The sequence below is a fragment of the Ranitomeya imitator genome, chromosome 4 (genome assembly GCF_032444005.1).
Source record: "Ranitomeya imitator isolate aRanImi1 chromosome 4, aRanImi1.pri, whole genome shotgun sequence".
Taxonomy (NCBI): Eukaryota; Metazoa; Chordata; class Amphibia; order Anura; family Dendrobatidae; genus Ranitomeya; species Ranitomeya imitator.
In genome coordinates, this window is record NC_091285.1 from 245,873,610 (window position 1) to 245,900,587 (window position 26,978).

A 26,978-nucleotide genomic window follows, 5' to 3' on the forward strand; every position below is an offset into this window, starting at 1 on the left:
GAGGGCGCAAAAAGACCCTCTGTACCGACTAACGGCACGGAGGTGCTCCCTCTGCGTCCCAGAGCTTTCAGCAAGCAAGAAAAACCAATATAGCAAGCTGGACAGAAAAAATAGCAAACAAAAGTAACACAAGCAGAACTTAGCTTATGCAGGGCAGACAGGCCACAAGACGATCCAGGAGAGAGCAAGACCAATACTGGAACATTGACTGGAGGCCAGGAACAAAGAACTAGGTGGAGTTAAATAGAGCAGCACCTAACGACTTAACCTCGTACCAGAGGAAGGGAACTCAGAAGCCGCAGCCCCACTCACATCCACCAGAGGAAGCTCATAGACAGAACCAGCCGAAGTACCACTCATGACCACAGGAGGGAGCTTGACCACAGAATTCACAACAGTTACCCTTGGGAAAATTAAAATTTGGGGGGCTAAGAAACCATTTTTATGAGAAAAAAATGATTTTTTATTTTCACGGCTCTGTGTCAAACTGTAGTGAAACACTTGGGGGTTCAAAGTTCTCACAACACATCTAGATAAGTTCCTTGCGGGGTCTAGTTTCCAATATGGGGTCACTTGTGGGGGGTTTCTACTGTTTAGGTACATCAGTGGCTCCGCAAATGCAATGTGACGCCTGCAGAGCAATCCATCTAAGTCTGCATTCCAAATGGCGCTCTTTCCCTTCCGAGCTCTGCCATGTGCCCAAACGGTGGTTCCCCCCCACATATAAGGTATCAGAGTACTGAGGATAAATTAGACAACAACTTTTGGGGTCCAATTTCTCCTGTTACCCTTGTGAAAATACAAAACTGGGAGCTAAAAAATAACTTTTGTGGAAAAAAAAAGGATTTTTATTTTCACGGCTCTGCGCTATAAACTGTAGTGAAACACTTGGGGGTTCAAAGCTCTCACAACACATCTAGATAAGTTCCCTAGGGGGTCTACTTTCCAAAATGGTGTCACTTGTAGGGAGTTTCAATGTTTAGGCACATCAGGGGCTCTCCAAACGCAACATGGCGTTCCATCTCAATTCCAGCCAATTTTGCATTGAAAAGTCAAACGGCGCTCCTTCCCTTCCGAGCTCTGCCATGCACCCAAACAGTGGTTTACCCCCACATAAGGGGTATCAGCGTACTCAGGACAAATTGCACAACAACTTTTGGGGTCCAATTTCTTCTCTTACCCTTGGAAAATAAAAAATTGGGGGCTGAAAGATCATTTTTGTGAAAATAAATTATTTTTTATTTTTACGGCTCTGACCAACCAAGTGCTTCACAGAAGTTTATAATGCAAAGTGCTCACCACATATCTAGATATGTTCCTTAGGGGGTCTACTTTCCAAAATGGTGTCACTTGTGGGGGGTTTCAATGATTAGGCACATTAGGGGCTCTCCAAACGCAACAAGCGTTCATCTCAATTCCAGTCAATTTTGCATTGAAAAGTCAAATGGAGCTCCTTCCCTTCCGAACTCTGCCATGCAAGCAAACAGTGGTTTACCCCACATATGGGGTATCGGCGTACTCAGGACAAATTGTACAACAACTTTTGGGGTCCATTTTCTCCTGTTACCCTTGGTAAAATAAAACAAATTGGAGCTGAAGTAAATTTTATGTGAAAAAAAGTTAAATGTTCATTTTAAACATTCCAAAAATTCCTGTGAAACACCTGAAGGGTTAATAAACTTCTTGAATGTGGTTTTGAGCACCTTGAGGGGTGCAGTTTTTAGAATGGAGTCACACTTGGTTATTTTCTATCATATAGACCCCTCAAAGTGACTTCAAATGTGATGTGGTCCCTAAAGAAAAATGGTGTTGTAAAAATTAGAAATTGCTGGGCAACTTTTAACCCTTATAACTACATAACAAAAAAAAAATTTGGTTCCATTCCAAACTTGTGCTGATGTAAAGTAGACATGTGGGAAATGTTACTTATTAAGTATTTTGTGTGACAAATCTCTGTAATTTAAGGGCATAAAGATTCAAATTTGGAAAATTGCGAAATTTTCAAAACTTTCGCCAAATTTCCGTTTTTTTCACAAATAATCGCAGGTAATATCAAAGAAATGTTACCACTATCATGAAGCCCAATATGTCATGAGAAAACAATGTCAGAATCACCACGATCCGTTGAAGGGTTCCCAAGTTATAACCTCATAAAGGGACAGTGGTCAGAATTGTAAAAATTGGCCCGGTCATTAACGTGCAAACCACCCTTGGGGCTTAAGGGGTTAATAAGTTGCAAAATTTTTGTGCAATTTGGCAGTTCCGCATAAATATTGCATTCTTTGGTGTTTTGCATGCCTGTCCTCGCCAGCTGCTCCAATATGGGGGGGTGGGGGACAAGGCATGGTCACACCAGCCTGTCAATTTTATCATAAGTTACACCACTAAAGTGGCATAACTTACTCCAGAAATGTATGCCAGCCCCAAACTGGTGTACATTATTAGTTGTGGCACATGCTGGATATCAGACGCGCCTTATATCAGATGACACTTAATGAATCAGGTCAGTTTACTATAGCAAGCGCTTCATTCATGTGCAATGCCAGTCTTAATGAATCGCCTCCAAAGTCTTTTTAGTAACTGGGTGTGGTCCTCAAGAAGACACCCATAGAGAAGAGTTGAGGATCACAGAAGAACATAGAGGAGTTGAGGATCACATCTATATGGCTAAATAAATAGATTTATACAAAACGAGGTGCGGACATATCTCAGAAAAAAAAGAGGCTCTGGAACAAAAGAAACACAACACCAGATTCAGTAGAAACTGGCATCTGTCTAAATATTATCTTACTTTTTACAAGCAACAAGATGCGGCCACTTGGTCATGAAATCTATCCATGCTTCCTATTCCACACCATGAAAAATTCCTTCCACCCACAACTTCACAATAATGTTTTTCATAGATTACATCAAGGCCATTGCAAGGTACACACAGTCCCTTTTGCATGACTGCAGTATTGTAGAGGCTTCCCTCCAACTGTCTCCTTTATAACCACCCCACGCTCCCACAGACCCCCTAAATGAAGACTCATAACACCTTTCCTTTTGAAATATTGGCCATTATACAAACATTACAATAAATAACCTTTTTCTTAACGAAGTTCTTGGAGCTCCAAAACCTGACGGAAACCAGTAAATAATAATTAACTATCCAGCATTACCTCCAACCAGGACCACAGGCTCAGGGGCACCTTTGTTGCTGGAACACCTTTTCCATAACACTGACTCACAATGACCCCACCCTGAAGAGTCACAAAATCCGTCAGGCAATTAACCAAAATCCAAACATAAAGGGGAAGTTACCATCCATCTGATATACAACCCCCTCCACCACAATTTTGCCACCAACTCCAAGAACCTCCTCACCACCACTTGCCGAAATGATCCAATGGCATCATTATCCAACATCGTGATAATTTAACCTTACTTGAGCCCCCTAATTAAAGGGATGGGAGGGTGTGACCTTTGCTCTTGGTGCCTCGTGCAAATTGCTATTTATTTTAACCCCTGCTTTCCCTACAAAGTTAATCATGGGTCACTGCGCTCATGGCTTTGCTGTGGGCTACATTTTTCCATTCTTCTCTGGTAGAATTGTACATGCAATGGTCCTCAATGCGTTCTTCTGTGGCGCCCCTAATGTAGGTTCCATCACCTGCAGGGAAATCCATGTGGTTAATGTCTGCATCCACCCTGTCCTGTTTTCCAGCCATGCTTTGTATTAACTTGAGACCTGTTCTCCCGTTTGTATGCCGACTTCTCTACCCTCTCCTCTCCAGCTATAAAGTTTGCCTGGTTGTTGGTAGTTAAAAAAAAAACCTCAAACAAATCACAAGAATGGTATGTAATTTTGTAACGGAAACCCCAATCAATTCATAATTTCCTCTAGGAGATGCAAGAAGACGCAACACACAGATGTTGCCATCTTAATGTAAGGATTATTAACTGTAAAAGCATCCACATAATACATGGAAATGGCTTGGCATTTCCATGTCCTGTACTATCAGTGGGACCCCACTTTTATCTTTTACAATCACTTTGAAAAGAGAATGTGCACTTTAAACAATTATTTCACAGAGTGCTACGAAACATCCAGTGCTCTCTAATCCTCCAGGACACACAGACAGCACAGGACATACCATATCTAAAATACAAAATTGTGAGATACTGAGCATAAGGGTGCCCCGCTCTAGCAGAGACGGAGTTGATGGTGCCTAGCTGCTCTCTTACGCGATCAATTTCTTATGACGTTATTTAACACTTTCAAGGTTATTCTTGCTTGATAAAGATGTTTATTTCATATTTAAACCCATTATATGGACTTCTGCTAGGTCTCTGATGTGGTCATCTGTCGGAGAAAACAAGTCCTCATTACTGATGAGCGGGTGTACTCGTTGCTCGGGTTTTCCCGAGCACCCTCGGGTGGTCTCCGAGTATTTATGACTGCTCGGAGATTAAGTTTTTATCGCCTCAGCAGCATGATTTACAGCTAGTAGCCAGCTTGATTACATGTGGGGATTACCAAGCAACCAGGCAACCCCCACATGTACTCAGCCTAACTAACAGCTGTAAATCATTCAGCTGCCGTGATGAAAACTAAATCTCCGAACACTAACAAATACTCGGAGGTCACCCGAGCAACAAGTACACTCGCTCATCACTAAACCTCATACAACACATACACAATTTTTCAGGAGATGTGGCAATTATAGAAATGAGCCCCCAATTATCACATTGTTCGTATTTTTAAACAAACATCACCTTTGCCATTACATACTGAACGGCGACGTTGAGTGCCTGCACAACATTTATGTTTAATGGACATACTGTTTGCAGAGTCATCCTTCTATAACATTTGCAGCCCTGACCTATATACTGCAGGGACAAAAGTGCACTTTAACTTCGCTAAAGTGGCTTTTACACACATTAACGTACCGACTCTTAACCTTAATGTGCAGGCGATATCAGAAATCCTGCCCAGCCGTCAGCACTTTGCATATATTCTTAGAGGTTCGAAGCACCAAATTTAAGAGGAACAAGATTTTTATTGTTTTATTTTTTTGCGTTTAGTTACTTAGTCTAATATTATTGTATCCACCACTAAATATATAATCCACATGAACTATAAAACAGATCAGTATTTTTCAAACCTTCTATTCTCCAAACTTAGGCTGGTATTGAGTGGCCAGTATCCGTAGGTTCATCACCTTTGTGGAGGACATCCTTTTTACTTTTACTCAGCCCCCCCATTACAGTTCCAAACCTTCAACAACTTTTAGGCCATGTTCACAAGTTGCGTTTTTGCTGGTTTTTTAATGCAAATTTTAAACTGCGTTTTACAGTACCAGCAAAATCTACGAGATGTCAGAAATCTCATGGACACATTTTGGGTTTTCTTGACTGAATTGGAAAACGTTTTTGAAAACTGCAGCATGTCACTTCTTTCAGCATTTTTTTACACCCATAGAAAAAAATTAGTAAGTGAAAAAAATGCAGGTATCAGGTTTTGCTGGGTTTTTGGTGCAGAAAACACAGGAAATTGCATCAAATTCCTTTTGGGGGCACTAAACTTCAATCAACATGCACAATAGACAAATGTACCTGAACAAAACTCAGCAAAATCTACTTTAACTTCTTCACTGCCAAGAGAGCAAGTTTTGGAAGGAGAAAAAAAAAGAAGAAGCAAAAACGCAACGTGTGAACATAGCTTTATCCTGTTTTGTCTCTGTTTGCTGTGTGACCCTAGCCATAGCCTGAGAATGTAGTAGGGAACTGAGGCAGTGGAAGTGCTCTGTCCCGCCCAGAACACTTCCAGTCTCATTTGCATAGCATTTCGAAAGTGGATTTCTCAGTAATACAGTAGCATTTTTTCTTAATAATGGGATAGAATAATTGGTATGCCTATTGCCTTCATAGTCATGTGTTTTGGGAGAGAGGGAGGGGTGAACTGACAGGTTTAATATATGCCCCATTCACCACAAATTTACTCCCCTGGAATCTAACTACCCTTTCAGATTGTCTGCTTCCCACTTCTACCATTTAGGAACCACCTCTTATTCAGACCATTTTTCCACCAATTACATCCTCCCATTACATGATCCCTATTGGCCTTAATGGAAATCTCATTTCTGCATTAAAGAAAAAAATGACATGACTCCCAAAACTAATATACCTTTGCCAAGGCCTACAGGTTGCACTGACAAGAATATTTTCCAAAGTCATATTACATTGTGATGAAGATTAGATACCAGAAATTACTTGTGGATTTAAAAAAAAAAAAAAAAATCAAAGGGGGTGCACAGCTCAACTAGTGCACAACTCCTTTTAAATGCCCCATATTTACTTCCCAAACTGGCACTGATTCTCGGGCGATCTCATGATATTGCTTATGTCACGTGAGTGCTGCAGGCTATCAGAGGCCACCGATGAGCTGCAGATCTCACAGTTCCATCAGTATGAGCTGTTCTGTTTAATAGAAAAGTGAAGGGGGACGTGGCCTGGACATGGCACTGAGAGAACGCACTTGGAATGCCCGCCAGGGCTGAGGGGTACTCGGTACCAGGTCCGGTCTTTGTAAAAGGGGAGGTCACGGTGGCGGCGACCCAGTCAGTGGCCCTGGGTGCCCAAGTAAAAGGGACAGTCTTTAAAAGGGGTTGTGAAAATAATAAAAGTTTGTGACGCCACCTGTGGTACTCGGTCAGGGGTGACCGACACTGCTTAAAAGGGTCCTCTGGGGGCGATGGTGATGCAGCAAATATAGTGTCGCTTCCCACAGGTGAAGCAGGGTCCCCAGGGCTCTCGATGTGTTTGTCCAGAGTGGTGTGGTGCCAGAATAAACAGATGACACAGGATTGCAGTCTCTTTACCTGGTTTACTGGTTGTAGTAAGCCACGGTCCAGGGTACCAGCAACAGGTGGTGATGTGGTCTGGCCGGCCTGGAGGCAATGGTGGATTCCTCTCACGTGAGGTTTGTAAGCCTTCCTGCTCGCGCTCTTATGCATGGTCCTTGTTGCCTGTGGCTCCCTTACAAAGTCCTCTCTCTCCTGTCCTGGGACAGTACCCCGTATGGTTGGCAATGAGAGCCTTTTTACGGTGTCTCTATCACGACCCAGGTTCTCTGTGTACTGCTGCACCTTCGGGTGTGGGTGCAGACAGATGACATACAATCTTCTGTCCTTCCGGTTCTGCTGTGGAACGTGAAACAAGACACAGCCTTGGGCTCCGGTTTCTGCGATCTAGCTAAGAGGGTGCCCGGTCACAGTTCCCCTCCAAGCTCCTTCTTCTCATTTGCGTCTCCCCTCAAGTGCTCACTATCACTGCAACCTTTCTGGTTCTCTTCCGTCCTGGAGCAGCAGCTTCACACGTGGCTGCACGGCCCCACTCTCTGTTCTCACTCCTCTCTCCTCCACTGTCTCGTCTGAACAACTTCCTAACTCATCCTCCAGACCAGAGAATACATATATCTGGGGAAGCTCCCCTGAATCCGGGTTCAGAGCTCCCCCTTCTGGCCTGGATTCAGAATGTATTGCATGTAGGTTAATTACCTGGTAAAGGGAATCCTCCTTGCCTTCACGCATGAAATCACCCTCCCCGAAAGGAAGGCAACATCACTGTAAGGCTACGTTCACATTAGCGTTGCGCGCCGGTACGTCGGCGACTCAACGGCGACGCAACGCACGACGCACCAAAAACGCGCGCAAAAACGCTGCGTTTTGCGACGCGTGCGTCGTTTTTTGACGAAAATCGGACGCACGAAAAATGCAACTTGTTGTAAACGACGCACGTGTCGAAAAACGCTAACAAAAAAACGCACGCGTCCCCTATGTTAAACATAGGGGCGCGTCGCCGCTGCATCGCCGACGCAACAGCGACGCACATTAGCGTAACGCTAATGTGAACGTAGCCTAACAACCTGTTACCTGGGGTGTTACACACACACAGAGTTCTCTTGTCAGACTGTTCCTAGGACAATTAAAAGCAATAAACAGCCTAACACATGCAGTCTATTATGGTAAAGAATTCAGGAGATAAGAGGTTAATCTGAGGTTCTCCACCTCTGCCAGCACAATAGGTATGCAGATTTCTTATCAGAGGGCTCCTCTTCCCACTGGGCAGCGGGTGGGCACTATTAAACTACCTTCACACTAAGCGACGCTGCAGCGATACCGACAACGATCCGGATCGCTGCAGCGTCGCTATTTGGTCGCTGGAGAGCTGTCACACAGACAGCTCTGCAGCGACCAACGATGCCGGTAACCAGGGTAAACATCGGGTTACTAAGCGCAGGGCTGCGCTTAGTAACCCGATGTTTACCATGGTTACCATTGTAAAAGTAAAAAAACAAACACTACATGAGCACAGCGGCCGGAAAGCAGAGTGGTGACGTCACCGCTGTGCTTTCCGGCTGGCCGGCGCTCACAGTCAGTGCAGGAAAGCAGAGCGCCGGGGACAGACAGCAGAAGGTAAGTATGTAGTGTTTGTTTTTTTACTTTTACGATGGTAACCAGGGTAAACATCGGGTTACTAAGCGCGGCCCTGCGCTTAATAACCCGATGTTTACCCTGGTTACCAGTGAAGACATCGCTGAATCGGCGTCACACACGCCGATTCAGCGATGTCTGCAGGGAGTCCAGCGACAAAATAAAGTTCTGGACTTTCTGCAGCGACCAACGATGGCACAGCAGGATCCTGATCGCTGCTGCCTGTCAAACACAACAATATCGCTAGCCAGGATGCTGCAACGTCACGGATCGCTAGCGATATCGTTGTGAAGTTGTTTAGTATGAAGGTGCCTTTACTGCCTCACCTCAGCATGGAACAAGAAGTAGTCTTAACATTTTTGATGCCAGATATCTCAGGTTTGTAAGTCCTGCACCAACTTGTCCTCTCTGAGGCTATGTGCCCACGTTGCGGATTCATGTGCGGATATTCTTCCGCACCACTTTTAAAAAATCCGCAGGTAAAACGCGAATTTACCGCCTCACAAGAAAACAGCTCAATGAGTTTCCTTGTACTCTCACGCCCACACACTCAACAGCGCTTCCTTCACAAGGGATTCGGATATGGCACACGCCATAATTGATTTGAAACATCATATAACATCTGTCCCTACTAAACAAGACATGGAGAAATATATACAGAGGATGGAGAGCACATACAAAACTGAAATACATTCCCTCACTACTAGCCTGTCACAGCTTACTGACAAGGTACAGATATTAGAGGATGATATCATACACGTTGGGGGCCATCATAATCTTCATAAACAAATACTGGATCTTCAGAGCCAGCAAATAAAAAAAGTGTATACAATGTCCAATACAGGGTGAAATTTTAACCCCTTCCCGACCCATGACGCCACGTAGGCGTCATGAAAGTCTGTGCCAATCCGACCCATGACGCCTATGTGGCGTCATGGAAAGATCGCGTCCCTGCAGATCGGGTGAAAGGGTTAACTCCCATTTCACCCGATCTGCAGGGACAGGGGGAGTGGTAGTTTAGCCCAGGGGGGTGGCTTCACCCCCCCGTGGCTACGATCGCTCTGATTGGCTGTTGAAAGTGAAACTGCCAATCAGAGCGATTTGTAATATTTCACCTATTATAACTGGTGAAATATTACAATCCAGCCATGGCCGATGCTGCAATATCATCGGCCATGGCTGGAAACACTAATGTGCCCCCACCCCACCCCACCGATCGCCCCCCCAGCCCTCCGATCTGTCCGGTACACTGCTCCGGCTCCCCTCCGTCCTGTGCTCCGCTCCCCCCCATGCTCTTGTCCACTCCCCCCGTGCTCCAATCACCCCCCCGTGCTCCAATCACCCCCCCTGCACTCCGATCCACACCCCCCCGTGCTCCGTTCCACCCCCCCGTGCTCCGTTCCACCCCCCCGTGCTCTGTTCCACCCCTCCCCCGTGCTCCGTTCCACCCCTCCCGCGCTCCGATCCACCCCCCCATGCTCCGATCCCCTTCCCCGTGCTCCCCCCCACCCCATCATACTTACAGATCCTGCCGTGGTCCGTCCGTCTTCTCCCTGGGCGCTGCCATCTTCCAAAATGGCGGGCGCATGCGCAGATTCGTTCCAAAGTGCATTTTGATCACCGAGATAGATTATATCTCAGTGATCAAAATAAAAAAATAATAAATGACCCCCCCCCCTTTGTCACCCCCATAGGTAGGGACAATAAAAAAATAAAGAATTTTTTTTTTCCACTAATGTTAGAATAGGGTTAGGGGTAGGGTTAGGGCTAGGGTTAGGGGTAGGGTTAGGGGTAGTGGTAGGGTTAGGGTTTCGGTATGTGCACACGTATTCTGGTCCTCTGCGGATTTTTCCGCTGCGGATTTGATAAATCCGCAGTGCTAAACCGCTGCGGATTTATGGCGGATTTACCGCGTTTTTTCTGCGCATTTCACTGCGGTTTTACAACTGCGATTTTCTATTTGAGCAGTTGTAAAACCGCTGCGGAATCCGCACAAAGAAGTGACATGCTGCGGAATGTAAACCGCTGCGTTTCCGTGCAGTTTTTCCGCAGCATGTGTACAGCGATTTTTGTTTCCCATAGGTTTACATTGAACTGTAAACTCATGGGAAACTGCTGCGGATCCGCAGCGTGTGCACATAACTTTAGAATTAGGCCATGTGTACACGGTGCGGATTTGGCTGCGGATCCGCAGCGGATTGGCCGCTGCGGATTCACAGCAGTGTTCCATCAGGTTTACAGTACCATGTAAACCTATGGAAAACCAAATCCGCTGTGCCCATGGTGCGAAAAATACCGCGCGGAAACGCTGCGTTGTATTCTCCGCAGCATGTCAATTCTTTGTGCGGATTCCGCAGCGTTTTACACATGTTCCTCAATAGGAATCCGCAGGTGAAATCCGCACAAAAACACCGGAAATCCGCGGAAAATCCGCAGGTAAAACGCAGTGCCTTTTACCCGCGGATTTTTCAAAAATGATGCTGAAAAATCTCACACGAATCCGCAACGTGGGCACATAGCCTTAGGGTTAGGGTTGGAATTAGGGTTGTGATTAGGGTTATGGCTACAGTTGGGATTAGGGTTAGGGTTGGAATTAGGGTTGTAGTTAGGGGTGTGATTAGGGTTATGGCTACAGTTGGGATTAGGGTTAGGGGTGTGGGAGTTTTTAGTGCTGGAGGTAGAATTGAGGGGTTTCCACTGTTTAGGCACATCAGGGGTCTCCAAACGCAACATGGCGCCACCATTGATTCCAGCCAATCTCGTGTACAAAAAGTCAAATGGTGCTCCCTCACTTCCGAGCCCCGACGTGCGCCCAAACAGTGGTTTACCCCCACATATGGGGTACCAGCATACTCAGGATAAACTGCACAACAATTACTGGGGTCCAATTTATCCTGTTACCCTTGTGAATTGCTTGCTAAAACATCATTTTTGAGGAAAGAAAAATGATTTTTTATTTTCACGGCTCTGCGTTGTAAACGTCTGTGAAGCACTTGGGGGTTCAAAGTGCTCACCACATATCTCGATAAGTTCCTTGGGGGGTCTACTTTCTAAAATGGGGTCACTTGTGGGGGGTTTCTACTGTTTAGGAACACCAGGGGCTCTGCAAACGCAACGTGACGCCCGCAGACCATTCCATCAAATTCTGCATTTCAAAAGTCACTACTTCCCTTCTGAGCCCCGATGTGTGCCCAAACAGTGGTTTACCTCCACACATGGGGTATCAGCGTACTCAGGAGAAACTGGACAACAACTTTTGGGGTCCAATTTCTCCTGTAACCCTTGGGAAAATAAAAAATTCTGGGCTAAATAATTATTTTTGAGGAAAGAAAACGTATTTATTATTTTCACGGCTCTGCATTATAAACTTCTGTGAAGCACTTGGGGGTTCAAAGTGCTCACCACACATCTAGATAAGTTCCTTTCGGGGTCTAGTTTCCAAAATGGGGTCACTTGTGGGGGGTTTCTACTGTTTAGCCACATCAGGGGCTCTGCAAATGCAACGTGACGCCCACAGAGCATTCCATCAAAGTCTGCATTTCAAAACGTCACTACTTCACTTCCGAGCCCCGGCATGTGCCCAAACAGTGGTTTACCCCCACATATGGGGTATCAGCGTACTCAGGAGAAACTGGACAACAACTTTTGGGGTCAAATTTCTCCTGTTACCCTTGGGAAAATAAAAAATTGCAGACTAAAAGATCATTTTTGAGAAAATAATTTTTTTTTTTTTTTTCATGGCTCTGCGTTATAAACTTCTGTGAAGCACCTGGGGGTTTAAAGTGCTCTCTAGGCATCTAGATAAGTTCCTTGGGGGTCTAGTTTCCAAAATGGGGTCACTTGTGGGGGAGCGCCAATGTTTAGGCACACAGGGGCTCTCCAAACGCGACATGGTGTCCGCTAACGATGGAGATAATTTTTCATTCAAAAAGTCAAATGGCGCTCCTTCCCTTCCGAGCCTTACCATGTGCCCAAACAGTGGTTTACCCCCACATGTGAGGTATTGGTGTACTCAGGAGAAATTGCCCAACAAATTTTAGGATCCATTTTATCCTGTTGCCCATGTGAAAATGAAAAACTTGAGGCTAAAATAATTTTTTTGTGAAAAAAAAGTACTTTTTCATTTTTACGGATCAATTTGTGAAGCAACTGGGGGTTCAAAGTGCTCACTATGCATCTAGATAAGTTCCTTGGGGCGTCTAGTTTCCAAAATGGGGTCACTTGTGGGGGACCTCCAATTTTTAGGCACACGGGGGCTCTCCAAACGTGACATGGTGTACGCTAAAGAGTGCAGCCAATTTTTCATTCAAAAAGTCAAATGGCGCTCCTTCCCTTCCAAGCCCTGCCGTGCGCCCAAACAGTGGTTTACCCCCACATATGAGGTATCAGCGTACTCAGGACAAATTGGACAACAACTTTCGTGGTTCAGTTTCTCCTTTTACCATTGGGGAAAATAAAAAAATTGTTGCTAAAAGATAATTTTTGTGATTAAAAAGTTAAATGTTCATTTTTTCCTTCCATGTTGCTTCTGATGCTGTGAAGCACCTGAAGGGCTAATAAACTTCTTGAATGTGGTTTTGAGTACCTTGAGGGGTGAAGTTTTTAGAATGGTGTCACTTTTGGGTATTTTCAGCCATATAGACCCCTCAAACTGACTTCAAATGTGAGGTGGTCCCTAAAAAAAATGGTTTTGTAAATTTCGTTGTAAAAATGAGAAATCGCTTGTCAAATTTTAACCCTTATAACTTCCTAGCAAAAAAAAATTTTGTTTCCAAAATTGTGCTGATGTAAAGTATACATGTGGGAAATGTTATTTATTAACTATTTTGTGTCACATAACTCTCTAGTTTAACAGAATAAAAATTCAAAATGTGAAAATTGCGAAATTTTCAAAATTTTCACCAAATTTCCGTTTTTATCACAAATAAATGCAGAATTTATTGACCTAAATTTACCACTAACATGAAGCCCAAAATAATCTCAGAACCGCTAGGATCCGTTGAAGCGTTCCAGAGTTATTACCTCATAAAGGGACACTGGTCAGAATTGCAAAAAACGGCAAGGTCTTTAAGGTCAAAATAGGCTGGGTCATGAAGGGGTTAAAATACCTGAAGTTTTATTCTGCCATAGCAACTACAACATTTCAACCACAGATGGGTCTTTCTCAAGTACATCAGGATGAAACCACAAGGATGAAGAGGTTTAGAAACCTTGAAAGGCGTTTACAAACTGCATTCATGCTTCACCTCCGTGTGTGATCACATTTTTGTAACCTTGGGCACCGTGGACCGTGATTATGCAGCATCAATATTAAAAAGATATAATGGTAAAAGTAATTAAAAAAAATTAAAAATCATGCTATTCTGATCTTCCGTCGCCTCCGCAGCTTTCCTGCTCCTCCCGATGCTCTCGGCAGCTTCCATTCCCAGAGATGCATTGCGAAATTACACAGATGACTTAGCGGTCTCTGGCAAAGACCGCTAAGTCATCTAGGTAATTTCGCAATGCATCTCTGGGAACGGAAGCTGTCAGCCACATCGCGAGGAGCGGGACAGCTTCGGTGGACGACGGAAGGTGAGTATATAACTATTTTTTATTTTCATTCTTTTTGTGGGCTGTGTTATTTACTACGTGGCTGCTATATACTACGTGGCTGTGCTATCTACTGCATTGGCTGTGCTATATACTACATGGCTGTGTTATATACTACATCGCTGTGCTATATACTACGTGGCTATGCTATATACTACGTGGCTGTGCTATATACTACGTGGCTGTGCTATATACTACGTGGCTGTGCTATATACTACGTGGGCTGTGTTATATACTACATCGCTGTGCTATATACTATGTGGCTGTGCTATCTACTGTGTTGGCTGTGTTATATACTACGTGGCTGTGATATATACTACGTGGGCTGTGCTATATACTACGTGGCTGTGTTATATACTACTTGGGCTGTGCTATATACTACGTGGCTGTGCTATATACTACATGGGCTGTGATATATACTACGTGGGCTGTGAAATATACTACATCGCTGTGCTATATACTACGTGGCTGTGCTATATACTACGTTGGCCGGCTGTGACCAATCAGCGATATTGGTGCAGAATCTAACCCCCACTCACAGCGCGACGTACATACATACATATTCTAGAATACCCGATGCATTAAAATCGGGCCACGATCTAGTAGATATGTAATAGCAAGGCCGATGTTTATGAATGAACGTTTAATTTAAAAAAAAAAAAGGGGGGGGGGGGGGGAAACAGCGTGGGCTCCCGCGCAATTTTCTGCGCCAGAGGGGGAAAGCCGACGGCTGGGGGCCAATATTTGTAGCCTGTGAAGGGGGTAATACCCATGGCCCCTCTCTAGGCTATGAATATCAGCCCGCAGCTGTCTGCGTAGCCTTTACTGGCTATAAAGATAGGGGGACCCCCCCCAAAAAAAAAGACGTGGGGTCCCCCTATATTTTATAGCCAGAAAGGCTACGCAGACAGCTGCGGGCTGATATTCATAGCCTAGAGAGGGGTCATGGATATTGCCCCCCCCCCCCCCCCCGGCTACACATACCAGCCCCCAGCAACCCAGAAATATCTGAAATCTGTAAGATGCACCAATTCCAGCACTTAGCCCCTCTCTTCCCACTCCTGTGTAGCAGTGGGATATGGGGTAATAAGGGGTTAATGTCACCTTGCTATTGTAAGGTGACATTAAGCCGGGTTAATAATGGAGAGGCGTCAATAAGACGCCTATCCATTATAAATCTTAGAGTAGTGAAAGAGTTAAAAAACAAAATAAAGACACAGCCAGAAAAAAAGTATTTTATTATTCTTAATTTAACCATACTCGATCACCTACAAAAAAATGAAAAATAATAAACTGTATACTACCTGTCCGCCATAGTCCAATTAATAACGAGTGTCTCACGACGATCTCCCCTATAGAACAGTGACATCTGGTAATGTCACTGCTCTATATGCCCTCCAGTGACACACTGACAGGAGACAATGGCTCCTGCAGTGTATCACTGAGGTTACCTCAGTTCAGGGTCTCACTTTATGGCATTGCTGCGTGGGAACTTTCTCACACAGCAGTGCCACAAGTGAGATTAGGGACTATTTTTTTTACAGTGGCGGAGGAATACAGTGTGGAAGGATACCTTCCTTCATTGTATTCCTGGAGCCCCTGGAGAGCGGTCGCATCAGCTGATGCTGCTGCTTTCACGGGAGATCATCGTGGGACACTCGTTTTAATTGGATTTCTGTGGATTAGGGAGTATATTGTTTGCTTATTATTTTAATATTTTTTACAGGTGACACTGGCTTCGGGGATCAAAGTGACAAGTGATGGTGAGTATGTAATCTATGTTATATGTACTGTATGTCTGTATGTATGTGTTGTATGGTGTATGTTGCATGTTGTATGGTGCATGTCGCATGTTGTTGCATGTCGCATGTTGTCACATGTTGCATGTCACATGTTTCTGCATGTTGCATGTCGCATGTTGCATGTTGTCGCATGTTGTTGCATGTAGCATGTCGCATGTTGTTGCAGCTTGTCGCATGTTGTCACATGTTGCATGCTGCAGCATGTAACATGTAGCATGTTGTCACATGTTGTATGTTGTCGCATGTCGTTGCATGGTTATGTTGTATGGTGTATGTTGTGTGGTGTATGTTCACACAGTCTAGACGAGTCCAGCTCTGCTACATCTGGATGCCTGACATCCAGATGAAGCAGAGCTGGTAGATGATCACCGGAGATAACTCTCCAGCGATCACCTACACTACAGCGTTCTCACAAACAGCTGATCAGCTGTTTGCGAGAACCAGACTAGTGACCGGAGATAAGTCCCGGTCACGTGCACGGCAGTTTTCGCGATAACATAAGTTATCGCGAGAACTGCAGTGGACGAAGGACTTCAGGACAGGTGAGCCGGCAGACATTTACGCAGTTTCTACCCGTGTGACTAATCATTAGATGCGATTTTATCGCATCTAATGATAGTCTATGGTACATTTACGGCGTGGCAACGGAGCGTCGCCGCATACCAAACAGACATGCTACGTTCTGAAAAGACGCGCCGCATGTCCGTTTACGCGGGTCTGCTGCCTGCGTGTTTTCCCGCATAGTGGAGACGGGATTTTATGAACTCCCCTCCACTATGCTGTAACATCTGGACGCTGCGTGTTTGATGCTGTGGCTCTACACAGCGTCAAACACGCAGCGTTTCCTGATTGTGGAAACATACCCTTACAGTCCATGTTGTTTATTATGGAGTCATAAGCCACAGAAACATTAACAACAAGCACACAGTCTTTACATCAATCTTCACATCATAGTATACGGCTTTGAAATGCGGTCACTAAACATGCCAAACCTCTGTGTCCAGTTATCGTGGGTGACCGCACGCCATACGGTTCATTAATGTCCATGGAGCACAACAGGCATCAACATACGACATTACAGTTGCAGTCTCTAATCATGCTGGACTTTACTCCATCCAGTTACCATGGGTGGCTGCACAGTTCCCCATAAGCTCGGTTACCTTCCAGGAGCTCCTGTTCCATACGCTGACTCCTGTCAGTACTCTCTCTCTCTCTCTCTCTCAGGGAAGCTGCCGAACTGGGATCACTGTCCCAGGCAATGCCTTGCTCACCAGGTCACCTGACAGTCCAGATCCTCAGACGGGCTGTAGCTTCCCCAAACGCAGTGCCATCACGGACTCTGCACACGCGTCCTCTCTGTGCGCTATTCAGGACGTCCATCCCCATCTGGGACCGTCCAACACACAGGCCCCAGGTCCAAGGCCTCCCCCATGTGCTCTTCAGGGATCTAGTCCTACTCCCAGGACCTCCCAACACAGAGGCTCTCCAGGACCTGGCACTCAGACCACTCAGGTCCATCCATCTTTTCCCATGTGACCACATGGTCACATTATATACTTGTAACCACTCCCATAGGTGGGAGGTGGCTAGTTCAACAATTATAACCACAGATATGCCTCCATGCATATCCTGAGGAGGACATGCAGCGCCCCCTAGATGTAACAGGGGTCACTGCATCACAAGGGACATACTGCCTCAGTCACATGATGTGGTCCTGGTTGTGTCTCACTGCCCCTGTCTTTGTGCCTAGTGAACGTGCAGACCTGTTCTTAAAGGGGCAGCGCACGCACCTGCTAAGTTGCCCCCAGCCAATAGTTGGGAGCCATCTTGTATAAAAGGCACCCTTCTCAATAGAAAAGTGCCTAAGCAATATTGATTCATTAGTAAGTTAGTTTGGAACTAGTGGGTTGTTAGATCCACTGGTCCTTGTGTGGCCAGGTCCTGAATCCAAACCCCTGGTCCATGTCTGGCCAGTTCCTGAACTTGCTCCCCTGGTCCATATGTGGCCAGTGTCTTAACCTGCTTCCCTGGTCTGTTTGTGGCCAATGCCCGGACCTGGTCCATGGTCCGTGTGTGGTTAGTACCCAAAGCTGCTTGGTTTAGACCAGACTAACTGGTGTTAAACGTTTGCTAATCGGCGGTCATTTGATAGCCTGTTTAAACAGGCAGCCGGTTCTTCAGAGGTGCACAAAACGATCAGTAAAGAATCATTCTGGGAACAAAGGCTGCCATTGTACTTGGCAGTGCAGGTCCTGTTTACATAGAACGATGTGCTGCCGAGAACGATGATCCCTTATGCAAACCAAAAGATAATTTCACCCAATGAAAGAGCATTTTGCTTGTTCCCTGGCTGATCGGCAGCCTGTTTACACTGTATGATTAGCAGGAAATGACCGTTCGTAGGAAAACTTGTTCCCGATAATCATGTAGTAGAAATGCACCTCACAGCTAGATACTGAGCAACATTTTTCAGTTGCTTCACCACTCCGATGCGATCATTCATTTCATTTTTTTTCTTAAATGAATTTATCAAAAACCCACACTGGATTATTGTAAAACGGAAGCTGAGCAGCCTCCAGCAGAACACAATTAACCCCTCATTTTGCCGAATGATGCATCATGAATTTAAATAGGGATGACCATCAACTCAGCCACTAGGGGGGAAACAATCTCCTGTGAAAAGCAATCACTGCCCTGTGGCTGAGCGCTAATATTCTAGAGAAAGCAGCTGGGGATTGAGCATAGAGAACTGCTAACGTCTTGGCTTGGATGCGAGTTCAAAAGCTGTATTCTTCCTACATCGGGTCCGACAGATCATTTAAGCAACTTTCAAGCAGCACTTTACAGCCTTTTCTTTGACATTCTCATCATTTTTATGGCTCATATTTGGCAAGGAGGCGAAAAACATAAGGTGAAATGTTCATTTAAAGTCTATAGTGGTATAGAGAAAGAAAAACAACGCAAAAAAGGGGAAACTTATTTTTTCCAGTTTTGAAAAAACTCCAAAAACTCAAGCCTTAATTGGCAGAAATTGCCATAAATTATACATGAAGTCTACATCAACTCATAACTGGCGTAGATTCGTTTGTGAGCTTCTTAAGTTTGGGGTGTCTTTCTGTGCTTTATGAAACACCAGTCAAAAAACACTACCCGAGATACTAAATCTCAGAGCAAGGCGGTACATATGCTATATACCGTATGTATTTTAAAATATTAATTCTTTATTATAAATCCGGATAAAAAAAATTAATTAAAAACAAGCAGGGATTTCCCAAATGTAGCAATCCAATATCATGCAGGCTTTTAAGGTAAGTTCACACTTGGCATTTTTTCAGCATATTTAATGCAAATTTTCAGCTGAATTTTACAGTACCAGAAATCTCATGCACACAGGTTGGGTTTTTTTATCAGTATTTTGTGCTTTGCATTTTTTTTTTCCACAATAGAGCATGTCACTTCTTTCATGTTTTTTTTCAGCGTTTTTCACACAATGATATGAATGGGTAGTGAAAAAATGCTGAAAATCGACAGCAAAAATGCAGGTATCGGGTTTTGCTGTGTTTTTGGGGCCAAAACCTGATTCTGTAGAATAGGTCTTTTTTTGCACTAAACTTTATCAGCATGCACAAGAGACAAATCTAGCATGCCAAAAGCACAGCAAAAATACACACACAAAAACATAGCAAAAAGGCCAGAAAAAAAAAAACAAGCAATACCTGCTTTTTACTGCAGCTTCTTTCCTGCCAAGAGATCAGGTTTTGCTGCTGGAAAAAAAAATACTGAAAAAATGCCCTGTGTGAATTTACCCTTACATCGGAAAGTACGCATACTGGATGATCAATACAATGCAATAGATACAAGTGTGAAAGGTCTCTATTGATTAAAATAATGTGCTCGCTGCAGAACTATGTATAGTTGTAAAGTAAAGTGCCTCTATATTCAAGGAAGGATCCGCTATCTATAGTAGATTTTCAATGGATCACATATCCATAACATGGATAACATGATCCATTAAAGTGCTATGTGTTTGCACTGACAGCCATAGAGTGAAAAGTCTGCATGCATCAGGGTTACCATTTTATGACATGCCAGTCTTCAAAAATTCCCCTGAAAGAGTATTTTTAAATGTATGCCAATTTTTTCCAGTTATTAAAACCTACTAACACTACAGCATTTATGAAGGAGTCCTGACTGAGCCAATAAATATCTTCATTAGAAGAAGATAAAGAATAAAATGAAAAATGTGATGTGTACGTGAGTAAAAACTGGCGGAAATCTCCCGATGGTGGCCAAGTAAGCGGATAACACGCCTTGTACCTATTCAGAGGCTTCTAAAACACAGCTAGGCCTCTAATGCTATGAAATCAAAGAGGATGTAGCATGATGTTCTGTCTTCTGTATGTTATTTACAGCGTTATATGGGGGATCTGTCAACATTTTACTGAAAGTGATCTTATGGTTTCACATAAAATTTCAATATTAGCTGGGGAAAGCACAGTAAAGGAACCTGGTTGCGATATTTTGACTTATTTGAGCACTAATTAGTTGATTTCTGGGCCCTTTTTCACCTACGCTTCTCAGACTACCGGAGTGAGTTGATTAAACCGATGTTACATTTTTTCCATCAAGCATCAAAGGGAATCCGTCAGATGATTTTAGACATTTAATCTGAGAGCAGCATAATATAGGGCCTGATTCCAGGGCTGTGTGTTGTTGTTTCAATACAATCAGTATTTTATCAGGAGGAGATTATCACTAGAGGACTAGTTCTCACATGCAGGCCTGTCAGGCTAATTTGTGTAACTCCGCCCCCACTACAGATTAGCAGCTTACTCACAATGCACAGTGTACACAGGAAGCTGCCAGTTGGGCGTGTGTGTGAGGGGGGAAAGCTAACATTTCTAGAATTTGGCTTTCTTGCCCTGTATTGTGCTGTTCTCAAGTTATAAATAAAAAACCTTTTGACAGAATCCCTTTAATAAAATGATGTTTTACCTGCATAAAACTGTGGACATAAACAAAATGAAAAAAACTGATGATTTTTTTATAAAACTGGATGCTGTCGCATATTTTGGCTGCAGTACATCCTCGAGTTGAACCTTGGGTGCTATATGTGACTTTACCCTATCTTTAGTTTTATGAGAAGTGTTTCCTAACTAATCTCCGGCAGTGTATGCCATTATTTCAGGGGCTGCACTTAGCTTTGGTATATCCATGAAATACGCATTTCTATTATTGCATACATGATATTAACACTTTGAGGACTAGCAGTACAGGCTCAGTGCTAGGTACCAGTGGCTTTCAGAATAAGCAGTTCTGCATTACTGTGGATGTCCTGGTATGAACCCTTAATACTCGTGAACTGGTTATTGCTCAAGTGAAAAGGACATTGTTCATCTGTCATTTCATCTATTAACTAGCATTGATCTTCCTACTGTACTGGATACATTCTGCTCTAAGCTGAAATTCAATTGATAGCATATGTGGAGACTACAGAAAAATAGACAGCTTACTATTACTGACTGCCAAGAGTTACTCCTAAAATAGTTAAGGGTATGTTCACATGTTTAGGATTTGCCATAGACAAATCTGATGTGCAGTTTTCAAAGAATCTGCTCCAGAAATCTGTATTTCTTGTGAGTCTTCAGTTGTATTAAAGGAAACCTGTCACCTAGGAAAGCGCTATTTACCTGCATATATGGGGTTAATCTTCAGGTAAATAGTGTTCCAATGCTGTCCTTGCGTCTTAGGCTGCCGTCACACTATCAGTATTTGGTCAGTATTTTACATCAGTATTTGTAAGCCAAAACCAGGAGTGGAACAATTAGAGGAAAAGTATAATAGAAACATATGCACCACTTCTGTATTTATCACCTACTCCTGGTTTTGGCTTACAAATACTGATGTAAAATACTGACCAAATACTGATAGTGTGACAGCAGCCTTACTCTGAGGTTGCAGCTACCGGGAGAAAATGAACTTATTTCCTCCATAGAGCCGCCGTCTTTCAGTCATGAGGCAATGCAGGAACTGATTACAAGGCCTATAATCATTTTCTTCACCAATCCCATGACTGGCGGCTCTATGGAGGAAATAAGTTAATTCTCTCCCGGTAGCCACACTCTCATTAAGGCCGGTTTCACACGTCAGTGGCTCCAGCACGTAGACACATTAAAATCAATGTGTCTCTGCACATGTCAGCGTGTTTTCACGGACCGTGTGTCCGTTTGAAAGACACAGAGACATGTCAGTGTTTGTGGGAATGCACGGATCACACGGACCCATTAAGGTCAATGGGTCCGAGTAAAACACGTACCGCACACGGATGCTGTCCATGTGCAGTCCGTGTGCCGTGCAGGAGACAGCGCTACAGTAAGCGCTGTCCCCCCAGCTTGTGGTGCTGAAGCCCCATTCATTTCTTCTCTCCAGCAGCGTTCGCTGGAGAAAAGGAATGAAAAAACTTTTTTTAAAATTTTTTTTGTTGTTAAAATAAAGTTCCCGGTAATCTCACCCCTCCCTCCCCCTGTGCGCCCGCCCGCTGGCATTAAAATACTTACCTAGCTCCCTCGGCGCTTCATCTCAGCGTCGCAGCTCTTCCTGTATGAGCGGTCACGTGGTGCCACACATTACAGTGATGAATATGCGGCTCCACCTCCCATAGGGGTGGAGCCGCATATTCATCACTGTAATAAGCGGGAACTTTATTTTAACAACAAAAAAATTTTTAAAAAATTATTTTTCATTCCTTCTCTCCAGCGAACGCTGCTGGGAAGAAGGAATGAATTCTGGATTCAGCACCCAAAGCAGGGGACAGCGCTTAATTCTAGCGCTGTCTCCTGCACTGTGCGTGTGGTACCCAGTCGGCACACGGACGGAACACGGCTGCCGCACGTGTGCCACACTGATGTACCACGTGAGCACACAGACACGGATAACTCCGGCACCGGAATTATATGGACGTGTGGGACAGGCCTAAGGTGCAAGGAGAGCATTGGAATGCTATTTACTTGCAGATTAACCCCATATATACAGGTAAATAGCGCTTCACAGGGTGACAGGTTTCCTTTAAATGTGTGATGAGCATTTAGGCACAAAATTCGATCGCCCCAAATCCTCACCAAATTCCTTGAAGAATTAACATATCCTAAAAGAACAAATACTGTGAAAATAGAAATTCTATCACGCTTTAAGGCCACGTGCACACTAGCAGTATTTGGTCAGTATTTTACATCAGTATTTGTAAGCCAAAAGCAGGAGTGGGTGATAAATACAGAAGTGGTGACGTATTTCTATGATATGTTTCCTCTGATTGTTCCACTCCTCGCTGTGGCTTACAAATACTGAGGTAAAATACTGACCAAATACTGAACGTGTGAAAGTGGCCTAAGACAAACCGGCAACATTTCTTCCATTTGAGATTAATAATACGTTATAGAAAAATGTGAATATCGGCAAGTATCTTGTGAGATATCAAACAGCCTGGAGCTTCTCTTATGTTCTCTCCAAAATCCTCCTGAGAAACTGCACTAAGGCTTTAGGGAAACTTTTCCAACTCATTTCTAATAGAAAACCACTTTGCTGTTCATATGAGAAGTTTTTTTTTAGTTTTTTTTCCCCTGAAGAAGTGTTGAAAAAAAAAAAAGAAAGTGCATGTCACTTATATGAAAATGGTCTTGAGTGTCTCCAAAATAAGCGCTGTCCAATCAGAAGGCTGCAAAGAACACTTGATGGAAAAATATCTCATTAAAAAAATAAGAGTATCCACAATAGTTATCCAGGATATAATCTTTACATATAATCTTTTATTTTTATATAGCACTAACATATTCCGCAGCGCTTCAGTTTGCACACATTATCATCGCTGTCCCCGATGGGGCTCACAATCTAAATTCCCTATCAGTATGTCTTTGGAATGTGGGAGGAAACCGGAGAACCCGGAGGAAACCCAGGCAAACACGGAGAGAACATACAAACTCCTTGCAGATGTTGTCCAAGGTGGGATTTGAACCCGGGGACCCCAGTGCTGCAAGGATACAGTGCTAACCACTGCGCCACCGTGCTGCCCAAACCAGGATATGGTTCCATTAACCAGAGAAATCTTCCCGTTCTTGTGTACCTACCGTCCTCATCTCTATACCATCATCTCCGGCATGTCCCTCCATCTTCAGGGGGCACAGTGCTCCACAAGCCTACCCAATATGGTGAGAAGTCAGAATAAAATATGCAGACTGATTTAAATGCATTGTTCGCCTTGTGGAACGTTTTTTTTTTACAGTTAAAATCATTTTTGGAACCAGGTTTCACTAAAATAAATGAGTACCATTTTGCTTTTACACATTTTTTCCCTGCAAATTCAATATTGATGTTGCCTGAGGCCACAAATCATCTAAGATTAACTCATAAAAAGAAAAATAGTTACAAAGTCTCCCATTAGAACAGCTCACTGATGGATCCTCAGTTTACTCATTCTGCAGCCAGCAAGACAGGGGATCACATGCTACAGAGGGAACATTGTGCACAAGTTGTAATGAATTGCAAACATTATTTTATCCAGAAATACAGGCATTTAAGCAAAAGAAAAAAAGACCCCCCCCCCACACCTCCCCCCCGCCCCGCCAACCACATTCGGATGGCCCATGTGTGCCCACAGAAGATCCCATGGACGCCATGTAGTTTAGGTGTGTAGTGACCCGGGATGATAAGTGTGACTATAGAGGTTGTCAGTAGCAAACACACAGTGAAGCCGGCGGCGATTACAATCAGATCGTCCAGCCGACGGGTGCCGATCTCCGACCACCGTTCTCTCCATTTGTCCTAACAGGGTAGATAGATGGAGCTGACAAGGAATACAGTCCTCTAAATACACCAGCAGTAAAGGGCAAGCAGCTCAGGAGCCCATGTACGGGCGATCAGCGGCTGGCACCCTGCCATATACCCCCTGTACCCGGGTGCAGCACGCCATGCTCCGGACAGGCACTGTCACCGCTGGCTGCATTATTCCCGGTGGAGCCCTCTGTGCAGGCAATGTTAGCACCATGACAGCTGCACTCAGCGCCGTGACGTCTCCTTACCTCCCGCGGATGACGAGTGGCTGCAGCCCATGCTGTGGGTACTGGTGGGCACACACTGGTGAGCGGCGCGCCGTCCGGCTGCTGTCACTGCTGGAGCGCGGGGCGGGGCGGGCAGCTGTCACTGGAGGGGGCGGGGCCTGCTGAGCCCCAGAGTACCGGAGCCAGGGATCAGGACACACAGGGCGAGCTTCACATCGCTGTCCAATCACAGCCCGGGATCTCGCCAGTACTTCATTACCATTGGACCAGCCCTAAGAGCGGGAGTGTAAACTGGAGCAGTAAAGCTTCCATCCTGTGCCTGCCCCGGCGCACCAGTCTCACCTGTGCCCCCCGCACCAGTCTCACCTGTGCCCCCCGCACCAGTCTCACCTGTGCCCCCCGCACCAGTCTCACCTGTGCCCCCCCGCACCAGTCTCACCTGTGCCCCCCCGCACCAGTCACACCTGTGCCCCCCGCACCAGTCACACCTGTGCCCCCACACCAGTCTCACCTGTGCCCCCCGCACGTCACACCTGTGCCCCCCGCACCAGTCACACCTGTGCCCCCCGCACCAGTCTCACCTGTGCCCCCCGCACCAGTCTCACCTGTGCCCCCCGCACCAGTCTCACCTGTGCCCCCGCACCAGTCACACCTGTGCCCCCACACCAGTCACACCTGTGCCCCCGCACCAGTTGCACCTGTGCCCTCGCACCAGTCTCACCTGTGCCCCCCGCACCAGTCACACCTGTGCCATCGCACCTGTGCCCCCCACACCAGTCGCACCTGTGCCTCCGCACTAGTCACACCTGTGCACCCGCACCAGTTGCACCTATGCCCCTGCGGCACCCCAGTGTCCTGGTCGTCGCAGTGATGTCATTATCCTTTGAGGGGATAAGTGATGTCATGTCTGAAGGCAATGAAAGACAACCACATTCAGGTATCACACACATGCAACATGTTCACACTCCAGACCAGAAGGGGGAGCTCTAAGCCTGTTTAGGGTGAGCGACCCTACTGACATCCTGATCTGGAGGGAAAAGGGGTTGATGCTCCATACTGTATAATGACTGCACATGATGCTCCATACTGTATAATAGCCACACATGATGCTCCATACTGTATAATGACCGCACATGATGCTCCATACTGTATATTGGCTGTACATGATGCTCCATACTGTATAATGACCGCACATGATGCTCCATACTGTATAATGACTGCACATGATGCTCCATACTGTATAATGGCCACACGTGATGCTCCATACTGTATAATGACCGCACATGATGCTCCATACTGTATATTGGCTGTACATGATGCTCCATACTGTATAATGACCGCACATGATGCTCCATACTGTATAATGACTGCACATGATGCTCCATACTGTATAATAGCCACACATGATGCTCCATACTGTATAATGACCGCACATGATGCTCCATACTGTATATTGGCTGTACATGATGCTCCATACTGTATAATGACCGCACATGATGCTCCATACTGTATAATGACTGCACATGATGCTCCATACTGTATAATGGCTGCACATGATGCTCCATACTGTATAATGGCCACACATGATGCTCAATACTGTATAATGGCCACACATGATGCTCCATACTGTATAATAGCCACACATGATGCTCCATACTGTATAATGGCCACACGTGATGCTCCATACTGTATAATGACCGCACATGATGCTCCATACTGTATAATGGCCACACATGATGCTCCATACTGTATAATGGCCACACATGATGCTCCATACTGTATAATAGCCACACATGATGCTCCATACTGTATAATGGCCACACATGATGCTCCATACTGTATAATGACCGCACATGATGCTCCATACTGTATAATGACTGCACATGATGCTCCATACTGTATAATGGCCACACATGATGCTCCATACTGTATAATGGCCACACATGATGCTCCATACTGTATAATGACTGCACATGATGCTCCATACTGTTTATTGACTGCACATGATGCTCCATACTGTATATTGGCTGCACATGATGCTCCATACTGTATAATGA

General features: G+C 44.9%; 1 protein-coding gene across 2 annotated transcripts in view; it reads right to left on the bottom strand.

The window, feature by feature from the left end:
• C4H12orf75 (chromosome 4 C12orf75 homolog) overlaps positions 1–25,047 on the bottom strand; it is a 71,263-nt gene extending 46,216 nt beyond the window's left edge. The window contains exon 1 of one of the 2 annotated variants that reach the window (XM_069764469.1): positions 24,943–25,047. In XM_069764469.1, the coding sequence (XP_069620570.1) occupies positions 24,943–24,973 (31 nt within the window). In that variant the 5' untranslated portion in view covers positions 24,974–25,047. The remainder of the gene's footprint in view (positions 1–24,942) is intronic. The other variant, XM_069764468.1, reaches the window with a different exon arrangement.
• Positions 25,048–26,978: the final 1,931 nt, after the last annotated feature.